We start from the raw sequence: 23,146 nt of genomic DNA, 5'->3' as shown, positions 1-23,146 counted from the left end.
ATATTATATATACAGTATATAACATTAATATATATATATATATACAGGTATAATCACATTAATATAATATAATAGATACATATATAACATTAATTATATATATATATACAGTATATAACAGTAATATATATATATATATATACAGTATATAAGCATTAAATATATATATATATACAGTATATTAACATTAAGATATATATATACAGTATATAACATTAATATATATATATATATACAGTAGATAACATTAATATATATCTACAGATAATATAACATTAATAACATATATGATATATATCAGTGTATAACATTAAAATTAATATATATACAGTATATAACATTAATATATATATATATATATATATACAGTATATAAACATTAATATATATATATATACAGTATATAACATTAATAAGATTATATATATATACAGTGTTATAAACATGAAAATAATTATATAACAGTATATAACCATGAATATATATATATATACAGTAGATTAACATTATATATATATATATACAGTATAAAATAACATTAAATATATATATATACAGTATATAACATTAATATACATATATATACAGTATATAACATTAAAATAATATATATACAGTATATAACATTAATATATATATATATACAGTATATAACATTAAAATATGTATATACAGTATATAACATTAATATATATATATATACAGTATATAACATTAAAATATGTATATACAGTATATAACATTAATATATATATATATACAGTATATAACATTAAAATATGTATATACAGTATATAACATTAATATATATATATATACAGTATATAACAATATATATATATATATATACAGTATATAACATTAAAATAATATATATACAGTATATAACATTAATATATATATATATATACAGTATATAACATTAAAATATGTATATACAGTATATAACATTAATATATATATATATACAGTATATAACATTAAAATATGTATATACAGTATATAACATTAATATATATATATATACAGTATATAACAATATATATATATATATATATATATACAGTGTATAACATTAAAATATGTATATACATATATATAAATATAATATACAGAAAATATGATTTCATATTATATATCTATTTTATGTATAATATATATTTATATATAAATATGTATTTAAAGAAACAAACTTCCTGCAACGTTTAGTCCAACAGAAGAATAATCTATTATTATATATTACTGTTCTGATCATTAATCTTTAGAGTAAAGCTTCTGCAGGAAAGTTTAGTGTTTTCAGCCTCTAATGTGCAGATCAGCTTCTTGTGTTTATTAAAGTGACAGAACATTAAAGACGTGAGACGTTTAAAGACGTCAGGACTTTGAGGACACTTTATAACAGACGATAATATCTCTGCCTGCAGCTCTTGTTCACTTTAAATTATAAATTAGTTTTTACCAAATTATCTGTTTCTGAAATATTTTGAGGACGTTTTCGGTCCCAATCATTAAAATAAAACTTTCATTTACTTTGCCTACAGCATCCATCTTTAAACTTTGAGCAGACCTGAAGAGAGTTTATAATAATGATAATATTTATTTTGTGCTTTCTAGGTTAAAAGATTTACAGATTAAAAATGAATAACAATCAGAACCACATATAGCGACAAACTAAAATAAGCAAAATGAAAGCATGAATATAAAAAGCTAATTTCAGATTGTTTCAGTTAAATTAAAGGAAAACAAACAGTTTGAAGCAGAATTCAGAGTTTTAATTCTCCAATAACAGACGGATATTTAAAACCAAGCATCTTTTCTTCCACGTTACAAACGTCACATAAATAAACACACTGAACATTAACTAATTATTTTCATGCTGAGGATGTTGGGATCCTTCATGAACTGCGGATGTTTGTGTGTCACCGACATGAAACCTGCAGCGACAAAAGTGAAAGAGATGATTTATTACAGAAAACATCAGGGCTTCACAACTGAAGTTCATCTGGAATCCGTACCCATTGACTGAGCTTTCTTTATCTCTTTAGAGATCTCCTTTTGTTTCCTTGAACACAATTCTGAAACACAAAACACAGACGACATGAATTTAAACTTTTAAGCTGCGTGAGAAAGACTGCGATCCAGATTCATGTCCGGCTGCTCACTTGTGATGTGTCGACCATAAACTCTGCCCGTGTACGGCGAGACGAACTGAGACAGCAGCTGCGAAGAAGACGAGAAAAACATTCATATAAACTAATTAAACGGATTGGAGAAAAGTAGACCGCTTGTTTGGGACGTTCTGGAAGTTGCACCTCATTCTCTAGTTTTAGTCGAGAAGGTTGTAAATCATTTGGTGAGAATTATTGATTTAATAATAATAAAGTTAATAATATTAAATAAACTCATTTTTATTTGATTTCTCCCAATGAAGCATACTTTAAAGAAACATATATTTATTGTCTTATAGTAACATTGTACATTAAAAAAGGATAATAATGTCAAACTCTGCTCAAGCACAACGTTTGGTCCTCGTTTTATGTTATTTATTTATCTTTTCACGTGCATTTTCCAAATCAACTCATCCATCGTCCTCCTTGAAGCGTCTTCTCTTGTAAAAACTGAAACTTGGTCTCATAAAACATTTTAAACATTTTATTCTCCTTAAAACCTGCGGCCCTGTAATGTGCATGCACTAGTTTTCTTGACTTTACACACGATGTCTCCACAGCGGCTGAACATTCATCTGTTCCAATGTTAGTTATACCAAGAACACAGGCCCCTGGGAACATAGAGAGGCCCCTGTAAAGCTCCATTCATTCGGCTTTTACTTAATACACGACACACTGAATATCCAACAGACACACACTCAGGTGTTTCCCTCACCTGAATATTTTTGAAGTCCACTGTGACATTGCAGAGGGGGCATCCAGTCGGTGTCTCCAAGAACGGGTTCTTCATCTTAACGAGCTTAAACATGAAGATAAAATAACATTAATTTAACAGTTATTACCCCTATATTATAGTCATAAATATAATTCCATACAGGATAAAATGACCCACCATGTCCTCCTTCTGTTGGACCACATCTGAACATGTGATGACACTTCTTAAACCTGCAACAGCACATTAGCTAACGTTAGCATTAGCAACATGTATCTTACAACAAAACGTAGCGACCATTTATGTTGCACTTAATAAACTCACAACACTTTACCACATAATAAAGCTTTCCTCCAGTCTTACCTTGGTTTCCATATTGAGATAAACCCGTTTTTATTCTCTGTAACCCTCTCAGCGCGAGCATCTTTGACCTGACACAGGACCGGAAGTTGTCCACCAGTCAGAAACTCCGGTGCTTTACTTAACTATTAAATATTAGTTCCTATCACTTACTTAAAGTTAATGCTTGTTAAATTGAGGTAAATTACACGTAAAATATATCTGTATTTGTAAATATCAAATTAATATGCAATGTGTGCTCGTACATTTTAAGTTTCTAATATGAATTCAAGTAAATGTTTTTTTAGGAAAAAATTAAATGTCCCGTTCTCCAAAGATGGATATAACAGAACAAGAAATAAATCACCACAGAGAACGAGTAGTGTTAGCACAGCTAATCAAAGTAACTTCACAGTACAAGGAAGATTAATCAGAAATTGGCATAAAATGCCGCCGCATTAAACAAGTGTGTTATTAGATAAATATCGACTTTATTTTTATAATTTTTTATTTTACCATCTATCTCCAGCGCTGGAGTTTAAAAACAGAACTAAAACTTAAACTAGAAAGTGGCAGAAAATGGCGCCGACTGAACAAGTGTGTTATCTGATAACCATTGGCTTTGTTTTTGGTAACTTTTTAGACGTTTTTTGTCGCTAATCTAATTAAAGTAAGGAAACAATCTCGGTTAGCTCTATTGGTAAATCGAAGACGGAAATGGAAGCGGGATTTCTCTCTTGCTCTGACGGCGCTGTGGACAAATAAAACATTGATGTTCGCCGAACAGTTGAAGCCTCCACGTTACACACAGCTGCGAGTATCAGAGCCAATGGTGTTCATTATCTTTGTGACAGACTTTCATACGTTTGGGAATAATTTGTATTGTTTTTAAGCGACAAATGAACTCGCTGAGGGAACAAATCAGAGAGTCCAACTGCCACGAGTAAGCTAGCTCAACTGTTACAACTAACGTTGGATCTGAGCTTTAAGTGTTTAAGTATAAAGTTATACATGTGTGACATGTAGCAGCAGGCTGTTGGTGTAGCTGCTATGAACGATACTGGGAAGCAAGAAATCAAAATTAAACGGGTTTCCTCGAGGAAGAGGTCTCGCGACAGCCTGCACACTCACCTGAGGAAGAGGTCTCGCGACAGCCTGCACACTCACCCGAGGAAGAGGTCTCGCGACAGCCTGCACACTCACCTGACACCTGCCAGGAGACACTTACAGCAATGTCTCAGCAGCACCATGGCTGAGATCCAAGCTGTGGAGGTATGTTGTTTCTACATGACAGCATCTAGAGCTGGACATATTAGTGTTTTATTTGTTTTGTAAACACAGCAGAATAAAAGTAGCCCAGCATTATTCTGCACCATCAGCATGTAAACACATCCAATATGTATTTCAGGACACAGTGAGTGTCGATCCTTATTTAGATTTTACATTTAGATTTTTTTGCAAAGGGTGCAGGACTTCAAACAGTCGGGGACACACAGATATGTGTTCTTTGTATAATCACATCCCATTTATCCTTCTCAATATTCATGTTGCCATGTCTGCGCAACATCCTGCACATTCAAGTCTGGATCGACATTATTAGTTTTTATTGACCGAAGATTATCTGGAAAATCGATTAATCGTCTTATTTGGTTGTTTTTTAAGCAAAAGAGCCTCTAAACTGTGAACATAAAAATAAGTGTTCACGTGAAGCTAATGATGATGAAGAATCAGAATATTCTTACCAAAGTCTTTGGGTTGCATTTGCAAAATATGCTTTAAAAAACATTAATTAAAACATTATAAATCCGTCCAGACGGGACACATTAAAACACATTTACATGATCAGAAGCTGCATTAAAGATTAAATAGATAGATAAATGTTGTGTGCATTAATAAAGGAAATAATTGGACGATTAAATCATTCAAACAGACGCTGCAGCAGATTATTTTATGGATTAACCGTTAAATCTATAAAGTTTGAATCTACAAGGAGAATTCTTCAGTCGAAAACCACAAAGATAAACATTTGGACGTGTAAAACATAAAATAAAAAAAGGCATCAAATCCTCCAATTAAAAAGTTATTTGCTTGAAAAATGACTTTAAAATGAATTGTTAAATCAAATCAAATGTATTTATACAATATCACAAATTATACATTTGTCTTCGTGTTTACAGACTGTACAGGATATGACACCCTCTGTCCTTAGACCCTCTGTCCTTACACCCTCTGTCCTTAGACCCTCTCTCCTTAGACCCTCTGTCCTTACACCCTCTGTCCTTACACCCTCTGTCCTTACACTCTCTGTCTTTAGACCCTCTGTCCTTACACCCTCTGTCCTTATACCCTCTGTCCTTACACTCTCTGTCTTTAGACCCTCTGTCCTTAGACCCTCTGTCCTTAGACCCTCTGTCCTTAGACCCTCTGTCCTTACACCCTCTGTCCTTATACCCTCTGTCCTTACACTCTCTGTCTTTAGACCCTCTGTCCTTACACCCTCTGTCCTTATACCCTCTGTCCTTACACTCTCTGTCTTTAGACCCTCTGTCCTTAGACCCTCTGTCCTTACACCCTCTGTCCTTACACCCTCTGTCCTTATACCCTCTGTCCTTACACTCTCTGTCTTTAGACCCTCTGTCCTTAGACCCTCTGTCCTTAGACCCTCTGTCCTTACACCCTCTGTCCTTATACCCTCTGTCCTTACACTCTCTGTCCTTAGACCCTCTGTCCTTACACCCTCTGTCCTTATACCCTCTGTCCTTACACTCTCTGTCTTTAGACCCTCTGTCCTTACAACCCTCTGTCCTTAGACCCTCTGTCCTTAGACCCTCTGTCCTTAGACCCTCTGTCCTTACAACCCTCTGTCCTTAGACCCTCTGTCCTTAGACCCTCTGTCCTTAGACCCTCTGTCCTTACACCCTCTGTCCTTATACCCTCTGTCCTTACACTCTCTGTCTTTAGACCCTCTGTCCTTAGACCCTCTGTCCTTACACCCTCTGTCCTTATACCCTCTGTCCTTACACTCTCTGTCTTTAGACCCTCTGTCCTTACAACCCTCTGTCCTTATACCCTCTGTCTTTAGACCCTCTGTCCTTAGACCCTCTGTCCTTAGACCCTCTGTCCTTACAACCCTCTGTCCTTACAACCCTCTGTCCTTACACTCTCTGTCTTTAGACCCTCTGTCCTTACACCCTCTGTCCTTATACCCTCTGTCCTTACACTCTCTGTCCTTAGACCCTCTGTCCTTAGACCCTCTGTCTTTAGACCCTCTGTCTTTAGACCCTCTGTCCTTAGACCCTCTGTCCTTAGACCCTCTGTCCTCAGACCCTCTGTCCTTAGACCCTCTGTCCTTATACCCTCTGTCCTTATACCCTCTGTCCTTACACTCTCTGTCCTTACACCCTCTGTCCTTATACCCTCTGTCCTTATACCCTATGTCCTTACACCCTCTGTCCTCAGACCCTCTGTCCTTACACCCTCTGTCCTCAGACCCTCTGTCCTTACACCCTCTGTCCTCAGACCCTCTGTCCTTATACCCTCTGTCCTTATACCCTCTGTCCTTATACCCTATGTCCTTACACCCTCTGTCCTTATACCCTCTGTCCTTATACCCTATGTCCTTACACCCTCTGTCCTCAGACCCTCTGTCCTTACACCCTCTGTCCTCAGACCCTCTGTCCTCAGACCCTCTGTCCTTACAACCCTCTGTCCTTACACCCTCTGTCCTTATACCCTCTGTCCTTACACTCTCTGTCTTTAGACCCTCTGTCCTTAGACCCTCTGTCCTTAGACCCTCTGTCCTTACACCCTCTGTCCTTATACCCTCTGTCCTTACACTCTCTGTCTTTAGACCCTCTGTCCTTACACCCTCTGTCCTTATACCCTCTGTCTTTAGACCCTCTGTCCTTAGACCCTCTGTCCTTAGACCCTCTGTCCTTACACCCTCTGTCCTTACACCCTCTGTCCTTACACTCTCTGTCTTTAGACCCTCTGTCCTTACACCCTCTGTCCTTATACCCTCTGTCCTTATACCCTCTGTCCTTACACTCTCTGTCCTTAGACCCTCTGTCCTCAGACCCTCTGTCCTCAGACCCTCTTTCCTTACACCCTCTGTCCTCAGACCCTCTGTCCTTAGTCTCTTAGAGTGTATATAATAATAATAATAATAATAATATTTATTCTTCTGTGATATTAAACTGAATATTTATATTATTTGTTATTTTATTTGTTATTGACATTCAGCATCAAACACAACATATCGTATCGTACATCATGTTTGTCTGAAACGTTTTAAGATCTTTGACCAACACAGAGAAATAAAATATAAACAGTGAACAATCTAATCAACAGTTTTCTCAGCGTGACACGAATAATAACCTTTATTTGAACATGCTGTGAATATAAAGATGGGATTTGTTTAACTTTGTAAACTTTTCTGTGGATGAAACTGATCAGCTGAAGTTCAGCCCGTGTACCCGACTGCTGTTGTGTTTGCAGTACTGCAGTGACAGTGAGGATCTGTTTGGGGACTACGACAGCCTCCTGGAGGACAGCTCTCTGCTGGCCAAGCTGGACGATGTCGAGCACAATGAAAGACAGCGAGACGTCCAGTCGGATTTCACCGCTCCGCGGCCGTCGTGTGCCGACGTTCTCACGGACTCCATCCTGGACGACCTTGGAGACGATCTCTTGGAGGACTTACCTCCCAGCCTGCATCAGTTCCAAGAACAAGTCCACGAAGGTGCAAAGAGGAGCAGACTGCAGCGTGCAGATAAAACCTCCACGCCGCTCAGAAACACGGAGCTTCAAAGAAACACTGAGGGCAATGAAAGCAAGGTGAGGAGGAGCGTGGCGGATCAGCTGAAGAGAACGATGCTCTGTAACGCAGCGTCGCCCGCCGCTGTCTCGCGCAGTGCCGCGTTGAAGGAAGCCGTGGTGTCTGAAGAGGTCAGCGTCGCCATGCGGGCCATGGAGGCTGTTTGTGCAGAGAGCACCGACCTCGGGCCGTTCTTCGGGCTGCCCTCCAAAGTGAAGGAGCTGATGTCCAAGCTGAGAGGGATCCAGAGTTTATACGGTGACCAGATTAAAGTTGGATATGTAAACAATTATAATTCTTACACTTTATAATCTCGGAGAATATCCAAGTTTTCCTCTCAAATCTCAGACTATTAGAATATTTATTTTGTACATTTGTGATTTTTTTTCTACTAAATCTAGAATTTTTAATTTGAAACAATCTTTAATCTCTGAGATTACGCCGTCTCGCAGCTTCAGGTTTGTTTCAGTTCTACTGCAGATTAATAAAGATTCAGTTCCAGATTTCTCCGTTAACTGTTCCTTTAACGTAACCTCAAATAAAGAACAAGCATTTTTTATTACTTCCTGTTTCAGACTGGCAGGAGACGTGTCTGAACCTGGACTGTGTGCAGCGGAGGAAGAACCTCATCTACTCTCTTCCCACCAGCGGAGGGAAAACTCTGGTGGCCGAGATCCTCGTCCTCAGAGAGCTGCTGTGCAGGAAGAAGGACTGTCTGTTCATCTTACCCTACATATCGCTGGTGCAGGAGAAGGTGAGAGAGAGAGGGAGAGAGAGAGAGGGAGAGAGAGAGAGAGAGAGAGAGAGAGAGAGAGACAGTAAAATGGTGTCATCTGCATAGAACTGTACTATATTTGTTATGTTTGTAGTGAATAGAAGAGGACCAAGAATGGCGCCTTGTGGGACACCTTTCCGTCACTACTAGAAAGTCCTTGTTTTTCATTCTGCAGGTCCGCGGGTTAGCGAGCTTCGGCCTGGAGCTGGACTTCATGGTGGAGGAGTACGCAGGCACTAAGGGCAGGTTTCCTCCCGTGAAGAGAAGGAACAAGAGATCGCTGTACATCGCTACGATAGAGAAAGCCCACAGCCTCGTCAACTCTCTGATAGAGACCGGCCGGATCGACGACCTCGGGCTGGTGGTGGTTGACGAGGTGCTTCTCAGGTGGAATAAAAAGGTGTTTTACATGGTGGAGGTTTGAGGCTTATCGTCAACGTTTGTCTTGCAGCTTCACATGTTGGGCGACGGCAGCAGAGGGGCGGTTATTGAAATGACGCTGGCTAAAGTTCTCTACATGACCAGTAAGTCACAGTTTCTCACTTTCTTCTCACTTGTCCAGTTTAAGATGTTAATAATCATCTTTATCTGATCTTCAAGAAGCGACTCAGATTATTGGAATGAGTGCGACTCTGGGAAACATCAGAGACCTGCAGACGTTTTTAAAGGCTGAAAATTACACCAATGACTTCAGGCCTGTGAGTGATTTTACTGTTAAATACTATTATATATATTATATTACTCAGTTTTCTTCATACACACACTCAAACCATCAATGTATCGACACTGAGGCGTTAAAAACACTCACCATCGACTCAACGTTTACTTTTGTCCGCCAAGTTTCTACGTAATACATCATCCGACACCACGTGAACATAACATCGAGCCTGATTTTATTCACCGTACAGAAAATTGTTCCCTTGGTTGAACATGCCAGGAGGATTTTAAACATTAAATATGTAGAGAGTAGTGCGAATATGTTTACGTCTCATTTTAGTTTGTGTTCGAACAAACTCATCGCACTGTCGTGGATATGTATCGCTCACAACAATGTGGTATGAAACAGAGAGGAATCAGTAAAGCACAGACACAGATATAGTTTAACAATTATTATTTTGTTGCACAACAAACAATAATTATGAGAACACTACCTGCTTCCAAGCACAGCTCCGACTCATGAAGAGAATCTTTTCCTTAAGTAGGGGCTGTCAATTAACACACACTTTCTGAAACCCAACCTTTCAATCATCAACATTTACTTTACCTATATGGCGCCACAGCAATCTATGCCATGTGGAGGTTATCTTCTCATTCCTTTGAGAGGCCCCCTTAACTTCCTGAGGGCTTGGGCCTCATGTTATGTGTTCAGACATGAACATATGGTATACATCATTAGTAAACTTAATGAATAAGACATTGTTTATTAAGTCTATCTTCACAACATCAAAGTCCGACGTGTCTTCTACGTTATACAATCTGCTACTTGTTGTCGCAGCGATTCGTCCTCAAACAAAACAAAATATAACTTTAACGAGCAGAGCGGGAGCAAATCGTACGTCTGTTATCCAGCCAGAAAACTAAACAAAGAGCAACGTCTCTGCAGCCTCTGCAAATAAAACACATGTCTTAAGAGCCCTTCAAAACAAAAGCATCAACAAATGAACTGAAATCATTATAATAAATTATGAATTATTAAACGCTCCACCAGGAGTAATAAACTGTGGTGTGTTCAGGTGCAGCTGAGGGAGTACGTTAAACTGCAGGACACCATCTATGAAGTAGACCCGAAGGACGAGGAATGTTTCAGATTCTCACGTCTTCTCAATTTCAAGGTGACGACGATATTCACATTCTGTATTTGAATAATAAAAGCATTTCATAGTTTTCAGGTTCGATGTCAGTAAATACTGAGATTGCTTTTTAATTGCTTGTCGTTTTTTTTTTTTTGTTGGTTTTGGGGTTAAGGCATGACAGAAATTGTATTTATTTTCTATTTAATATACAGTATATATGTATATTATACATTTTATTAAAATAAATGATATATACAAATATAAATGACTATATATGACGATATATATATATAAATATATATATATATATATATATATATATATATATATATATATATATATATATATATATATATATATATTATAGATATATATATATATATATATATTTATATATATATATATATATATTTATAGATATATATATATATATATATATTTACAAGATATATATATATATATATATTTACAAGATATATATATATATATATAGATATAATATATATATATATATATATATATATATATATATAGATATATATATTTATATATAAATATATATATATATATATGTGTGTGTATATATATTGTATGTGTATGTATATATATATATATATCTATATATATATATATATATATATATATATATATATATATATATATATATATATATATCTCTCTATATATATATATATATTGTTTTAAAATAAATTTTATATATATATACTGTATATATTTTTTTTTATTAAGTTAATTTAATTTGTTTATTTTTGTTTATTTATAAATGTCAACGTCACTGTGATGCTCTGTACCAGATTATAGCTAAAACAAAGAAAAACTGGTAGAAACATACAGCGAGAATACAAAGCTGCACACAGGCAGCTGCTCGTCAGATACAAGATGGAGACCGTGAGATGGATAATATAATAATGGTAGAAGATGCACTGAAGCTGATGAAGAAGCTTCACATGTCTCCTGTTCTGATCCGTCCCTCAGTACTCGAGCTCGCTGCAGAAGCTGGACCCGGACCACATCATCGCTCTGGTGACTGAAGTCATCCCCACACACTCCTGCCTGCTGTTCTGCCCCACCAAGAAGAACTGTGAGAACGTGGCGGCCATGATCTGCAGACACCTGAAACAGTGAGTTCCTGAAGGCGTCTCTCACTCTGTGTTGTTTCTCTCTCACTCTATGTTGTTTCTCTCACTCTGTGTTGTTTCTCTCACTCTGTGTTGTTTCTCTCTCACTCCGTGTTGTTTCTCTCTCACTCTGTGTTGTTTCTCTCACTCTGTGTTGTTTCTCTCACTCTGTGTTGTTTCTCTCACTCTGTGTTGTTTCTCTCACTCTGTGTTGTTTCTCTCTCACTCCGTGTTGTTTCTCTCTCACTCTATGTTGTTTCTCTCACTCTGTGTTGTTTCTCTCTCACTCTGTGTTGTTTCTCTCACTCTGTGTTGTTTCTCTCTCACTCTGTGTTGTTTCTCTCACTCTGTGTTGTTTCTCTCTCACTCTGTGTTGTTTCTCTCACTCTGTGTTGTTTCTCTCACTCTGTGTTGTTTCTCTCTCACTCTGTGTTGTTTCTCTCTCACTCTGTGTTGTTTCTCTCACTCTGTGTTGTTTCTCTCACTCTGTGTTGTTTCTCTCACTCTGTGTTGTTTCTCTCTCACTCTGTGTTGTTTCTCTCTCACTCTGTGTTGTTTCTCTCACTCTGTGTTGTTTCTCTCTCACTCTGTGTTGTTTCTCTCACTCTGTGTTGTTTCTCTCACTCTGTGTTGTTTCTCTCACTCTGTGTTGTTTCTCTCACTCTGTGTTGTTTCTCTCTCACTCTGTGTTGTTTCTCTCACTCTGTGTTGTTTCTCTCACTCTGTGTTGTTTCTCTCTCACTCCGTGTTGTTTCTCTCACTCCGTGTTGTTTCTCTCACTCTGTGTTGTTTCTCTCACTCCGTGTTGTTTCTCTCTCACTCTGTGTTGTTTCTCTCACTCTGTGTTGTTTCTCTCACTCTGTGTTGTTTCTCTCTCACTCTGTGTTGTTTCTCTCTCACTCTGTGTTGTTTCTCTCTCACTCTGTGTTGTTTCTCTCACTCTGTGTTGTTTCTCTCCGTGTTGTTTCTCTCTCTCTCTGTGTTGTTTCTCTCTCACTCCGTGTTGTTTCTCTCTCACTCTGTGTTGTTTCTCTCACTCTGTGTTGTTTCTCTCTCACTCCGTGTTGTTTCTCTCTCACTCTGTGTTGTTTCTCTCTCACTCTGTGTTGTTTCTCTCACTCTGTGTTGTTTCTCTCTCACTCTGTGTTGTTTCTCTCACTCTGTGTTGTTTCTCTCACTCTGTGTTGTTTCTCTCTCACTCTGTGTTGTTTCTCTCTCACTCTGTGTTGTTTCTCTCTCACTCTGTGTTGTTTCTCTCACTCTGTGTTGTTTCTCTCACTGTGTTGTTTCTCTCTCACTCTGTGTTGTTTCTCTCACTGTGTTGTTTCTCTCTCACTCTGTGTTGTTTCTCTCTCACTCTGTGTTGTTTCTCTCACTGTGTTGTTTCTCTCACTGTGTTGTTTCTCTCTCACTCTGTGTTGTTTCTCTCTCACTCTGTGTTGTTTCTCTCTCACTCTGTGTTGTTTCTCTCTCACTCTGTGTTGTTTCTCTCACTCTGTGTTGTTTCTCTCTCACTCTGTGTTGTTTCTCTCACTGTGTTGTTTCTCTCTCACTCTGTGTTGTTTCTCTCTCACTCTGTGTTGTTTCTCTCTCACTCTGTGTTGTTTCTCTCACTCTGTGTTGTTTCTCTCTCACTCTGTGTTGTTTCTCTCACTGTGTTGTTTCTCTCTCACTCTGTGTTGTTTCTCTCTCACTCTGTGTTGTTTCTCTCTCTCTCTGTGTTGTTTCTCTCTCACTCTGTGTTGTTTCTCTCACTCTGTGTTGTTTCTCTCTCACTCTGTGTTGTTTCTCTCACTCTGTGTTGTTTCTCTCACTGTGTTGTTTCTCTCTCACTCTGTGTTGTTTCTCTCACTGTGTTGTTTCTCTCTCACTCTGTGTTGTTTCTCTCACTGTGTTGTTTCTCTCTCACTCTGTGTTGTTTCTCTCTCACTCTGTGTTGTTTCTCTCACTGTGTTGTTTCTCTCTCACTCTGTGTTGTTTCTATCTCACTCCGTGTTGTTTCTCTCTCACTCCGTGTTGTTTCTCTCTCACTCTGTGTTGTTTCTCTCACTCTGTGTTCTTTCTCTCACTCTGTGTTCTTTCTCTCACTCTGTGTTGTTTCTCTCACTCTGTTGTTTCTCTCACTCTGTGTTGTTTTTCTCACTCTGTTGTTTCTCTCACTCTGTGTTCTTTCTCTCACTCTGTGTTGTTTCTCTCACTCTGTTGTTTCTCTCACTCTGTGTTCTTTCTCTCACTCCGTGTTGTTTCTCTCTCACTCTGTGTTGTTTCTCTCTCACTCTGTGTTGTTTCTCTCACTCTGTGTTCTTTCTCTCACTCTGTTGTTTCTCTCACTCTGTGTTCTTTCTCTCACTCCGTGTTGTTGCTCTCTCACTCTGTGTTGTTGCTCTCTCACTCTGTGTTGTTTTTCTCTCACTCTTTGTTGTCTCTCTCTCACTCTTTGTTGTTTCTCTCTCACTCCGTGTTGTTTCTCCCGCAGGGACTTCCTGCAGCACAGGGAGGCGGAGAAAGCCGTCCTCCTCCGGGAGCTGAAGGATAGCGGCAGCGGCTCAGTGTGTCCGGTGCTCAGGAGGACGGTGCCGTACGGGCTGGCCTATCACCACAGCGGGCTGACCTCCGAGGAGAGGAAGCTGGTGGAGGAGGCGTACTCCAACGGGGTGCTCTGTCTCCTCACGTGCACCTCCACCCTGGCTGCAGGGATCAACCTCCCGGCCCGCAGGTCAGCCGCACAACATCACATTCTGAGTACAGAAGGAACTCTGGAATATTAGAATATTAGAGGAATATTCATTTTCTTTAACCAACAGCTTCGCAGGATAAACACGTAATGTGTGCGTGTAAACGTAGTCACTGACTTTACATGCACACAAAATATCCCACTGTTCATCCCAACATGACAATATTCTGGGTTTGTTAAGAGTTTAAACACAACATCTAATAGATTTGAGTTAAGTTTCCTGATTTGTAGTATAAACACTGGATTTATCTTTTTAAAGCTGCTCGGCTGTGTGTTGGCTCTTTCAAAATAAAAGCCCTCGAGTAATATTTTCAGCACAGTGTTGTGGAAAAGGATGATTATTTATATTGAGTATATTTTGGGGTTTGACCCGGACGTCCTCCTCACACTAGAGTGATCCTGCGCTCGCCGTACGTCGCCACAGACTTCCTGAAGAGGAGCCAGTACAAACAGATGGTGGGCCGGGCGGGTCGAGCCGGGATCGACACCGTGGGAGAGAGCATCCTCATCCTGCAGGACAAGGACAGACTTACGGTAACTGTCTTCACTGCATGGCAGCTCAGCTCCTAAAACTGTGAAGCTTTAGGAGATATTCAACTACGACGACTCCCAGGGTGCATTTCAGCAAGAAACAGAAACCAGAGCTTCACCTGCTCCTCTGAAGAGCACTGGTGATAATCTGAAGCGTAAAATAAAATAATGTATGTAGATATGTAGATATAGATGTGTAGATATATGTGTGTGTAGATAGAGTTAGTGGTCGTCCTGCAGAACTGACAGCAGGAACTGGTTAGTCATTCAGCTGACGCTCTTATCCAGTTCAGGATTAAGTACCGATTGCTCAATGGTGGCAGCCTGGTATTGAACTCCCAACCTTCTAGTGTTTTGTTTGGAAGGCGTACCACTAGACCACTAGGCCATCACCACCAGACAGCAGCTGATGGAGATATTTCTGTTGATCCTTTATTGTGATGACAGATGATCTGTATGTTATGTCACACTGCTGTATGTTCATATATAACTGTGGAGCCTCTTGTCCACAGTCCGTTACAGGGATGACAGAGAGAGAGAGTATAGTGTCACACATACAGCTTTATTCGCACACAGGTAAGCGGCTATCACAGGCACAGCTGACAGGTCACTCTCCTGTCCGTCGCTCTGCTGTCCGTCGCTCTGCTGTCCGCTGCTCTCCAGACTCCGCTGCTTCGTGGCTGAAGAAGCGTCTCCGTCTCCTCTGGAACCCAGCCTACTGCAAGAGAACAGAACCAGGCCATCACCATGCATTTATTATGTGACTGATTACCTGATTCCGTTCAGCTGTCTGGCCTCCAGCTTGGACACTCCTGTCTCTCTCCAGCAGCCAGCGCCCTAACCACACCCCACTGCCACACACCCCCACCGCCCGACTCAGGCCGGGAGCCCGCCGGCCGCAAGCTATCAAGGGGCAGGTCAGCTCCGCGAACCCCGGAATGAACCGACGATGGTAGCCGGCCAGCCCCATAAACCTCCTGACCTCTTAATAGAATCGGGCCATGATCCGGTTGAGTGACTTGTCGTACCCTAGATGACCGGACATGGGCTTATGATGAGCCGCCTGGAAAACCGTTTCCCGGCGGCTTTTCGGAACCAACAACTGGGTATTTAACTCTCCTGTCTGTGTGTCACGGCTCACACGGTACAGTCTGTCCCTAATCACCGAGAAGTGGGGGTGTGTCAGTGCGATGTTCGGGTGTAGTGGGGAACCATCCACACACACTACTTGCTCGAACGCGTGACGGAGGGTCTCATCTGGAGACTGCTCGAGGGGAAAGTCCTCCACCGCACGTAACGGTGGAAGCTCATCACAAGCCTCCTCCGGCCCTGCACTCCCCTCCCCGGCGTTCGCCACCTCCGTCTCCCCATTGAACACCGCACACTACCGCCCGTGAACGCACCCCCCCAGTCTTCCCCGCTATCTTGTCAAACCCCGGCCAATTTGTTCCCAGTATCAGGGGGTGCGTGAGGCGAGTACTAACTCCAGCCTTAACTCTATGCTTTTTCCCCTTAAATGAAATTACCAGGGTCACCACCTGGTACTCGTGAAAATCCCCATGCACACACCTCACCTTCACCCACGACGCCTCCAGCAACGCCCCGGGCCGAACCAAGCGCTGGTGGACCATGGTCTGCGTACATCCCGAGTCCCACAGAGCTTGGTAAATACCCCCTGTATACATACCGGTACACGGTACATCCCTTCCGGACCGGGGGAAGAGTCTGGCGGTGCCACAATCCGGACCAACTGCCCCACCTCCATGACCGGACAGTCCCTCCGGGTGTGGCCGAGCTTGCCGCACCGCCAGCACCCCAGCCCTGGCATTTGAGGAGCCCTCTGCGGTGCCGGGCGACCAGACGCGTAGGCTGGGTCTTGTGGAGGAGAAAATAAAGGAAACTGGGGGTTAGGGAGCGACTGGGGTCCAGCTGTCCCAGGGTTGTAGGCAGGACCCCCGGAGGATAGCGTAGTGCCAGGGCCAGCGGCCTCCACGGCAGGCCGGAACCTCCTCGGGGCTGGAACGGGCCGGAGCTGTGGAGGAGAGATGGCCCGGGCTTCGGCCCCCAGGCTCCGCCGGGGCAGGGAGAGGTGGTCCTCCGCGAGTCTGACGGCGGCTTCAAGGCTGGCCGGACGGTGACACTGGACCCAGTTCGCCGAGGAGAGGGGGAGTCCGGCGATGAATTGCTCCAGGGCCACCTGCCCGACGATGTCCTCAACGGAGTTGACTCCCGACTGGAGCCAGCGCCTAGCCGAGTCGAGGAGCTGCTGGGCGAAGGGTCGGCCAGCGTCCTCAAAGGGCAGGCTCCGGAGCCAGCGGCGATGTCCCTCTGGTGTGCTGCCCAACCGGTCCAGGATCGCCCTCCGGAGCTGGTTGTAGTCATATCTGGAGGCCGCAGGCAGGGTATGGGCGGCCCGCTGGGCTTCCCCGGACAGCAGGGGGAGCAGTCGTATCCCCCACTCCGCCTGCGGCCACCCGCACGCCTCTGCCGTGCCCACGAAGATGTCCAGGAAGGCCTCGGGGTTGTCCTCCGGCGTCATCTTCTGCACTGCGACCCGCGGGAGCTGGGTTGGCCCGCCTCCCGACTCACCCTCCGGGGCAGCCGATGACCGGAGCATTCCCTGCAGGAGGTCTCGGTCCACCTTCTGGTACTGCCGCCAGGTCTACGAACGTCTGGCTCTGCTGTTGCTGAAGGGCCGCGGTGCCCTCGTGCATGGCCGCCAGACGCTGGAGGATCAGCCCTAGCGGGCTCTGCGCAGCTACCTCCTCTGTCAAGTCCCTGTTCGGGCGCCACTTGTGGAGCCTCTTGTCCACAGTCCGTTACAGGGATGACAGAGAGAGAGTATACTGTCACACACACACAGCTTTATTCGCACACAGGGAAGCGGCTATCACAGGCACAGCTGACAGGTCGCTCTCCTGTCCGTCGCTCTGCTGTCCGTTGCTCTCCAGACTCCGCTGCTTCGTGGCTGAAGAAGCGTCTCCGTCTCCTCTGGAACCCAGCCTACTGCAAGAGAACAGAACCAGGCCATCACCATGCATTTATTATGTGACTGATTACCTGATTCCGTTCAGCTGTCTGGCCTCCAGCTGGGACACTCCTGTCTCTCTCCAGCAGCCGGCGCCCTAACCACACCCCACTCCCACAATAACATATATATGAAATGTTCAGAGGGTTAGTGGACTAAAGTTCTTCCAGTTTTTACTCATTTGTGTTTATTCTCAGGCTAAAACTCTCGTGTGCGCCCCGATGGAGAACTGCTTCAGCAACCTGATGCACGACGATGGAAAAGGCCTCCGGAGTCTCATCCTGTCTCTCGTTGGATTAAACGTAAACCTGTTGATTTATTCACTAAGTCCTTAATGTGGAGACTTCATCTTTGAACATGACGTTGTTCTGTTGCAGATCACCACGTCGTTGGACCAGCTGAGGGACTTCCTGTGCGGGACGCTGCTGTACGTGCAGCGGAGGCAGCTGTGTGTGGAGAAGAGCCTGACGGAGGAGCTGCGGCAGTGCGTCCACTTCCTGAAGGACAAGCTTCTCATCACTGCAGACGGTCAAACTCTGCACGTCACCAAGCTGGGGAAAGCTACGTACAAAGGTTCCTCACAATTGTAGGATTGTTCTCCAGATATTCATGTTCCCCTCGGGATGAATCTGACCCACCTTTATGATCCTTCTTATTTCGAGGCACCGGTTGATTAATAAGCCCCAAACCTGCAAAATGCAGCAAAAGATGATCATATAATACATATTAAAGTGAAGTAGTTAAATGATGTGTAAACAGAAATATATAATCCTTTAACCTCCAATAAGTAAATGAAGAGTTTTCATTTTTATATTCTTGGCCTTCACATTAATAAACATTTTATTTTTACTGTCGACTGTTTCTCTGGACTTGTTTCCGTCCTTGTGCCGCAGCACACACACTTCCCCTCTGGGGGGCGACAAAGGATTCTTTTATAGCATCTTCTTCTTCTTTACTTCCAATTAGTTGATTAACAAGAAAAACTGGAAGTTTGAGAACAAAGTTAAATAAAAGTAAGAAAATAAAACAACTGAATACAAGTTTCGCTTTAACTTTCATTATTGTTTTTACACTTTCCTTAAAAATATATATTATTTCCAAGATCAAAGTGGCAAGAAAACAAGTTTAATTTAACTGTTAATATCTGAATGTTGAGCATGTTGTGTCGTCAGTGTGGATTATCAGTGTGAAGATGTTTGCTTCTCCTCAGGCTCCGTGGATCTGACCTACAGCAACGTACTCTACAAAGATCTGTCCAAAGGTCTGGAGGGGCTGCTGCTCAACAGCTACTTGCACCTGGTGTACCTGGTCACACCGTACGACATGGGCTCCCAGTGCAAGCCTGACTGGATGTTGTTCTTCAGACAGGTAGTGCACAACACAAAGACACAAAATGCTTCCTTCAGAATAAAGCCTAATTCAGAATATGATGTTTTCACGACCCAGATTAACGTCATATTCGTAATAATTACTGTGCATGTGAACGTAGTCAACGTTGTAACGTCTCTTTATTTCTCAGCTCTGTATAAAAAAGGTTGTTTTGTGTTCCTCAGTTCACGCTGCTGTCCGCTGCAGAGCAGAAGATGTCTGCAGCCATCGGAGTGTCGGAGAGTTTCGTTGCTAGAAAAGCTGCAGGACAGACGGTGAGAAAGGTAAGAAAGTCCAGACTGCTCGCCTCAATATCTGCTCAGGGAAGTAACAGCTCTCCAACTCGCCATGAAGACACGAAGAAGAAGAAGAAGAAGAAGAAGAAGAAGAAGAAACAACATTAGTTATTCTCTCTATAGACACAAAACGACTACAAAGAGACACAAAAAGACTACAGAGAGACACAACGTGACTACAAAGAGACACAAAACTACTACAAAGAGACAGTGACTACAAAGAGACACAAAACAACTACAAAGAGACACAAAATGACTACAAAGAGACACAAAGTGACTACAAAGAGACACAAAGTGACTACAAAGAGACACAAAGTGACTACAAAGAGATACAAAACTACAACAAAGAGACACAAAACTACAACAAAGAGACACAAAACAACTACAAAGAGACACAAAACTACAACAAAAACACAAAATGACTAAAAAGAGACACAAAACAATTACACAGAGACACAAAGTGACACAAAACGACCACAAAGAGACACAACGTGACTCTTGGCCGGGGGTGTGAGCCTCACGGTGTGTTGTTGTTCCAGAGTGTGAACATGGAGGTGGTGAGCCGGATGTATTTGGCTCTGGTGCTGTTCTCTCTGCTGAAGGAGACGAACCTGTGGAACGTGTCCGACAGGTTCCAGCTGAGCCGCGGCTTCATCCAGAGTCTGCTCAGCTCGTCCTCCGCCTTCTGCTGCTGCGTGCTGCACTTCACCGAGGTCTGTTTCACTAACCTCTCATACATGACCTGCACGTTGAGTAACAACACATTGTTTGGGTGTGGTGAGGGGAAGTGCATTGTGGGTAATGTAGGCAAAGAATGTGGAATAATAAAGACGATATCTCTGGTTCTGATGCATCGATTTACATCCTTTTCTTTTTATCTGTCTGAGTCTGATAATGTCTAAGGTTTCTAACGATAAATCTGACAAAACAACTACAGAGAGACACAGAACAACCACAAAGAGACACAAAACAACTACAGAGAGACACAAAACAACCACAAAGAGACACAAAACGACTACAGAGAGACACAAAACGACTACAGAGACACAAAACGACTACAAAGAAACACAAAACGACAACAAAGACACAAAACAACTACAGAGAGACAAAACGACTACAAAGACACAAAACAACTACAAAGACACAAAACAACTACAAAGAGACACAAAACAATTACAGAGACACAAAATAACTACAGAGAGACAAAACAACTACAAAGAGACACAAAACAATTAGACACAAAACTACAGAGAGACAAAACTACAAACAGACACAAAACGACTACAAAGACACAAAACAACTACAAAGAGACACAAAACAATTACAGAGACACAAAATAACTACAGAGACACACAAAACAACTACAAAGACACAAGACTCAAAACAACTAAAGAGACACAAAACAATTACAGAGACACAAAACGACTACAGAGACACAAAACGACTACAGAGAGACACAAAACAACTACAGAGACACAAAACGACAACAAAGACACAAAACAACTAAAAAGAGACACAAAACAATTACAGAGAGACACAAAACTACAGAGAGACACAAAACAACTACAAAGAGACACAACAACTACAGAGAGACAACAACTACAGAGAGACAAAAAACAACTACAAAGAGACACAACAACTACAGAGATACACAAAACAACTACAAAGAGACAACAACTACAAAGAGACAACAACTACAGAGAGACACAAAACAACTACAGAGAGACACAAAACAACTACAGAGAGACACAAAACAACTACAGAGAGACACAAAACAACCACAAAGAGACTCAAAACAACTACAGAGAGACTCAAAACAACTACAGAGAGACTCAAAACAACTACAAAGAGACACAAAACTACAAAGAGACACAAAACAATTACAGAGACACAAAACGACTACAGAGACACAAAACGACTACAAAGACACAAAACAATTACAGAGACACAAAACAACTACAGTGACACAAAACAACTACAGTGACACAAAACAACTACAAAGAGACACAAAACGACTACAAAGAGACACAAAACGACTACAGAGACACAAAACAACTACACAGAGACACAAAACAACTACAAAGAGACACAAAATGACTACAAAGAGACACTAAACGACTACAAAGACACAAAACAACTACAGAGACACAAAACAACTACAGAGACACAAAACAACTACAAAGAGACACAAAACAACTACAAAGAGACACAAAACAACTACAGAGACACAAACTTGAGTATAATAACACCCCTGACCTGCTGATAAATGATGCGTTCAGGAACTGGAGGAGTTCTGGCCGTTCAGAGCTCTGCTGACGGAGCTCACGCGGAGGCTGAGCTATTGCGTGACGTCGGAGCTCATCCCGCTGATGGAGGTGGCCGGAGTGATGGAGGTCAGTCTGCAGCTTCAACTCTCTCAGGACGAGGCGTAACGTCTGACCGCTGTGCACAGAAACATATTGTTGGTGTGTAGCCTCTCAAAGGTTTCCGGCTGCACGCTCGTGTTCTACATGAACTACTTTTATAGAACAAGAACAACAGATCTGTGTTTCTCCGTTTAGTTTTTCGGTGATATTAGTAGAAGAAGTATTTTGAGATTTACTTTCCACCGCTGATGAAACCTTTCAGACATTTCTGCAGGAGTAACTTATTATGATCGATCTGTCGTCCACAGTTCCTTAGCTTCTGTGTTTGTGTCTCCAGTCCAGAGCGAAGCAGCTCTTTCACGCAGGTTATAAATCTCTGACTCACCTGGCCAACGCCGACCCGGCCGCTCTCTGCAGAACCATCGAAAACCTGCAGCAGAAACAGGCCAATCAGATCGTGGCCTCCGCTAAAGTGAGTCACCTGTCGTGATGCTTCCGGAAGGTTTCCCTCAGATTCTAATGAAGAGCGTGTGTTTCAGATGCTGCTGAACGAGAAGGCTGCGGCGCTGCAGGAGGAAGTGGACGAGCTGCTGACGCTGCCTGCAGATCTGCCCACAGCACGAACACTCTGAGCGTTCACACGTTTTATTCTCTTTATTCTTTCATCTGTTGCAACACTAATGTAACTCTCTCTCTCTCTCTCTCTCTCTATCTATATATATATATATATATATATATATATATATATATATATATATATATATATATATATATATATATATATATATATATATAGTTACATAATAACTCTGAACACAACGTATTTAAAGTACCCTCAATAAAAACAGCTGGACCGACTGTAGGATGTGATGTGTGTTTATTTATTAGAGTTCACGATGACTATATATGATATATATTTATATATATGTATATATATATACATATATATATATATATATGTATATATTTATATATATTTATATATATATATATATATACATATATATAAATATATATAAATATATACATATATATAAATATATATAAATATATACATATATATATATATATGTATATCTGT

General features: G+C 41.5%; 2 protein-coding genes and 1 long non-coding RNA gene across 6 annotated transcripts; 1 reads left to right on the top strand and 2 right to left on the bottom strand.

Annotated features, from left to right (window-relative positions):
* Positions 1-1,750: 1,750 nt before the first annotated feature.
* mrps18c (mitochondrial ribosomal protein S18C) lies at positions 1,751-3,797 on the bottom strand. Its single transcript, XM_029426872.1, has 6 exons — positions 3,244-3,797; positions 3,061-3,113; positions 2,884-2,967; positions 2,163-2,220; positions 2,016-2,075; positions 1,751-1,934 (listed from the first exon to the last, which is right to left on the bottom strand). Exons 1-6 carry the CDS (start codon positions 3,302-3,304, stop codon positions 1,858-1,860), a joined length of 393 nt encoding a protein of 130 aa, XP_029282732.1. The 5' UTR covers positions 3,305-3,797; the 3' UTR covers positions 1,751-1,857.
* A 194-nt stretch (positions 3,798-3,991) lies between these two features.
* Positions 3,992-22,746, top strand: helq (helicase, POLQ like). Of its 4 annotated transcripts, none has more exons than XM_029426870.1 (19): positions 3,996-4,361; positions 4,398-4,491; positions 7,717-8,293; positions 8,611-8,789; positions 8,986-9,186; positions 9,262-9,334; positions 9,411-9,508; positions 10,544-10,642; positions 11,600-11,745; positions 14,219-14,458; positions 14,869-15,010; positions 18,233-18,337; positions 18,413-18,608; positions 19,246-19,403; positions 19,589-19,687; positions 20,239-20,412; positions 21,979-22,092; positions 22,403-22,537; positions 22,605-22,746. In XM_029426870.1, exons 1-19 carry the CDS (start codon positions 4,270-4,272, stop codon positions 22,695-22,697), a joined length of 3,015 nt encoding a protein of 1,004 aa, XP_029282730.1. In that variant the 5' UTR covers positions 3,996-4,269; the 3' UTR covers positions 22,698-22,746. The 4 variants fall into 4 exon arrangements, with proteins under 4 accessions (XP_029282731.1, XP_029282729.1, XP_029282730.1 ...); XM_029426868.1 differs by having other exon boundaries at positions 3,997-4,162; positions 4,246-4,491; XM_029426869.1 differs by having other exon boundaries at positions 3,995-4,491; positions 10,550-10,642.
* On the bottom strand, positions 19,525-22,091 carry LOC115005072 (uncharacterized). Its single transcript, XR_003831916.1, has 3 exons — positions 21,956-22,091; positions 20,221-20,441; positions 19,525-19,745 (listed from the first exon to the last, which is right to left on the bottom strand). It is a non-coding gene; the product is annotated as an uncharacterized LOC115005072 (long non-coding RNA).
* Positions 22,747-23,146: the final 400 nt, after the last annotated feature.

The sequence above is a fragment of the Cottoperca gobio genome, unplaced genomic scaffold (assembly GCF_900634415.1).
Source record: "Cottoperca gobio unplaced genomic scaffold, fCotGob3.1 fCotGob3_246arrow_ctg1, whole genome shotgun sequence".
Lineage (NCBI taxonomy): Eukaryota > Metazoa > Chordata > Actinopteri > Perciformes > Bovichtidae > Cottoperca > Cottoperca gobio.
This window is presented reverse-complemented; position numbering and strand designations above follow the sequence as displayed.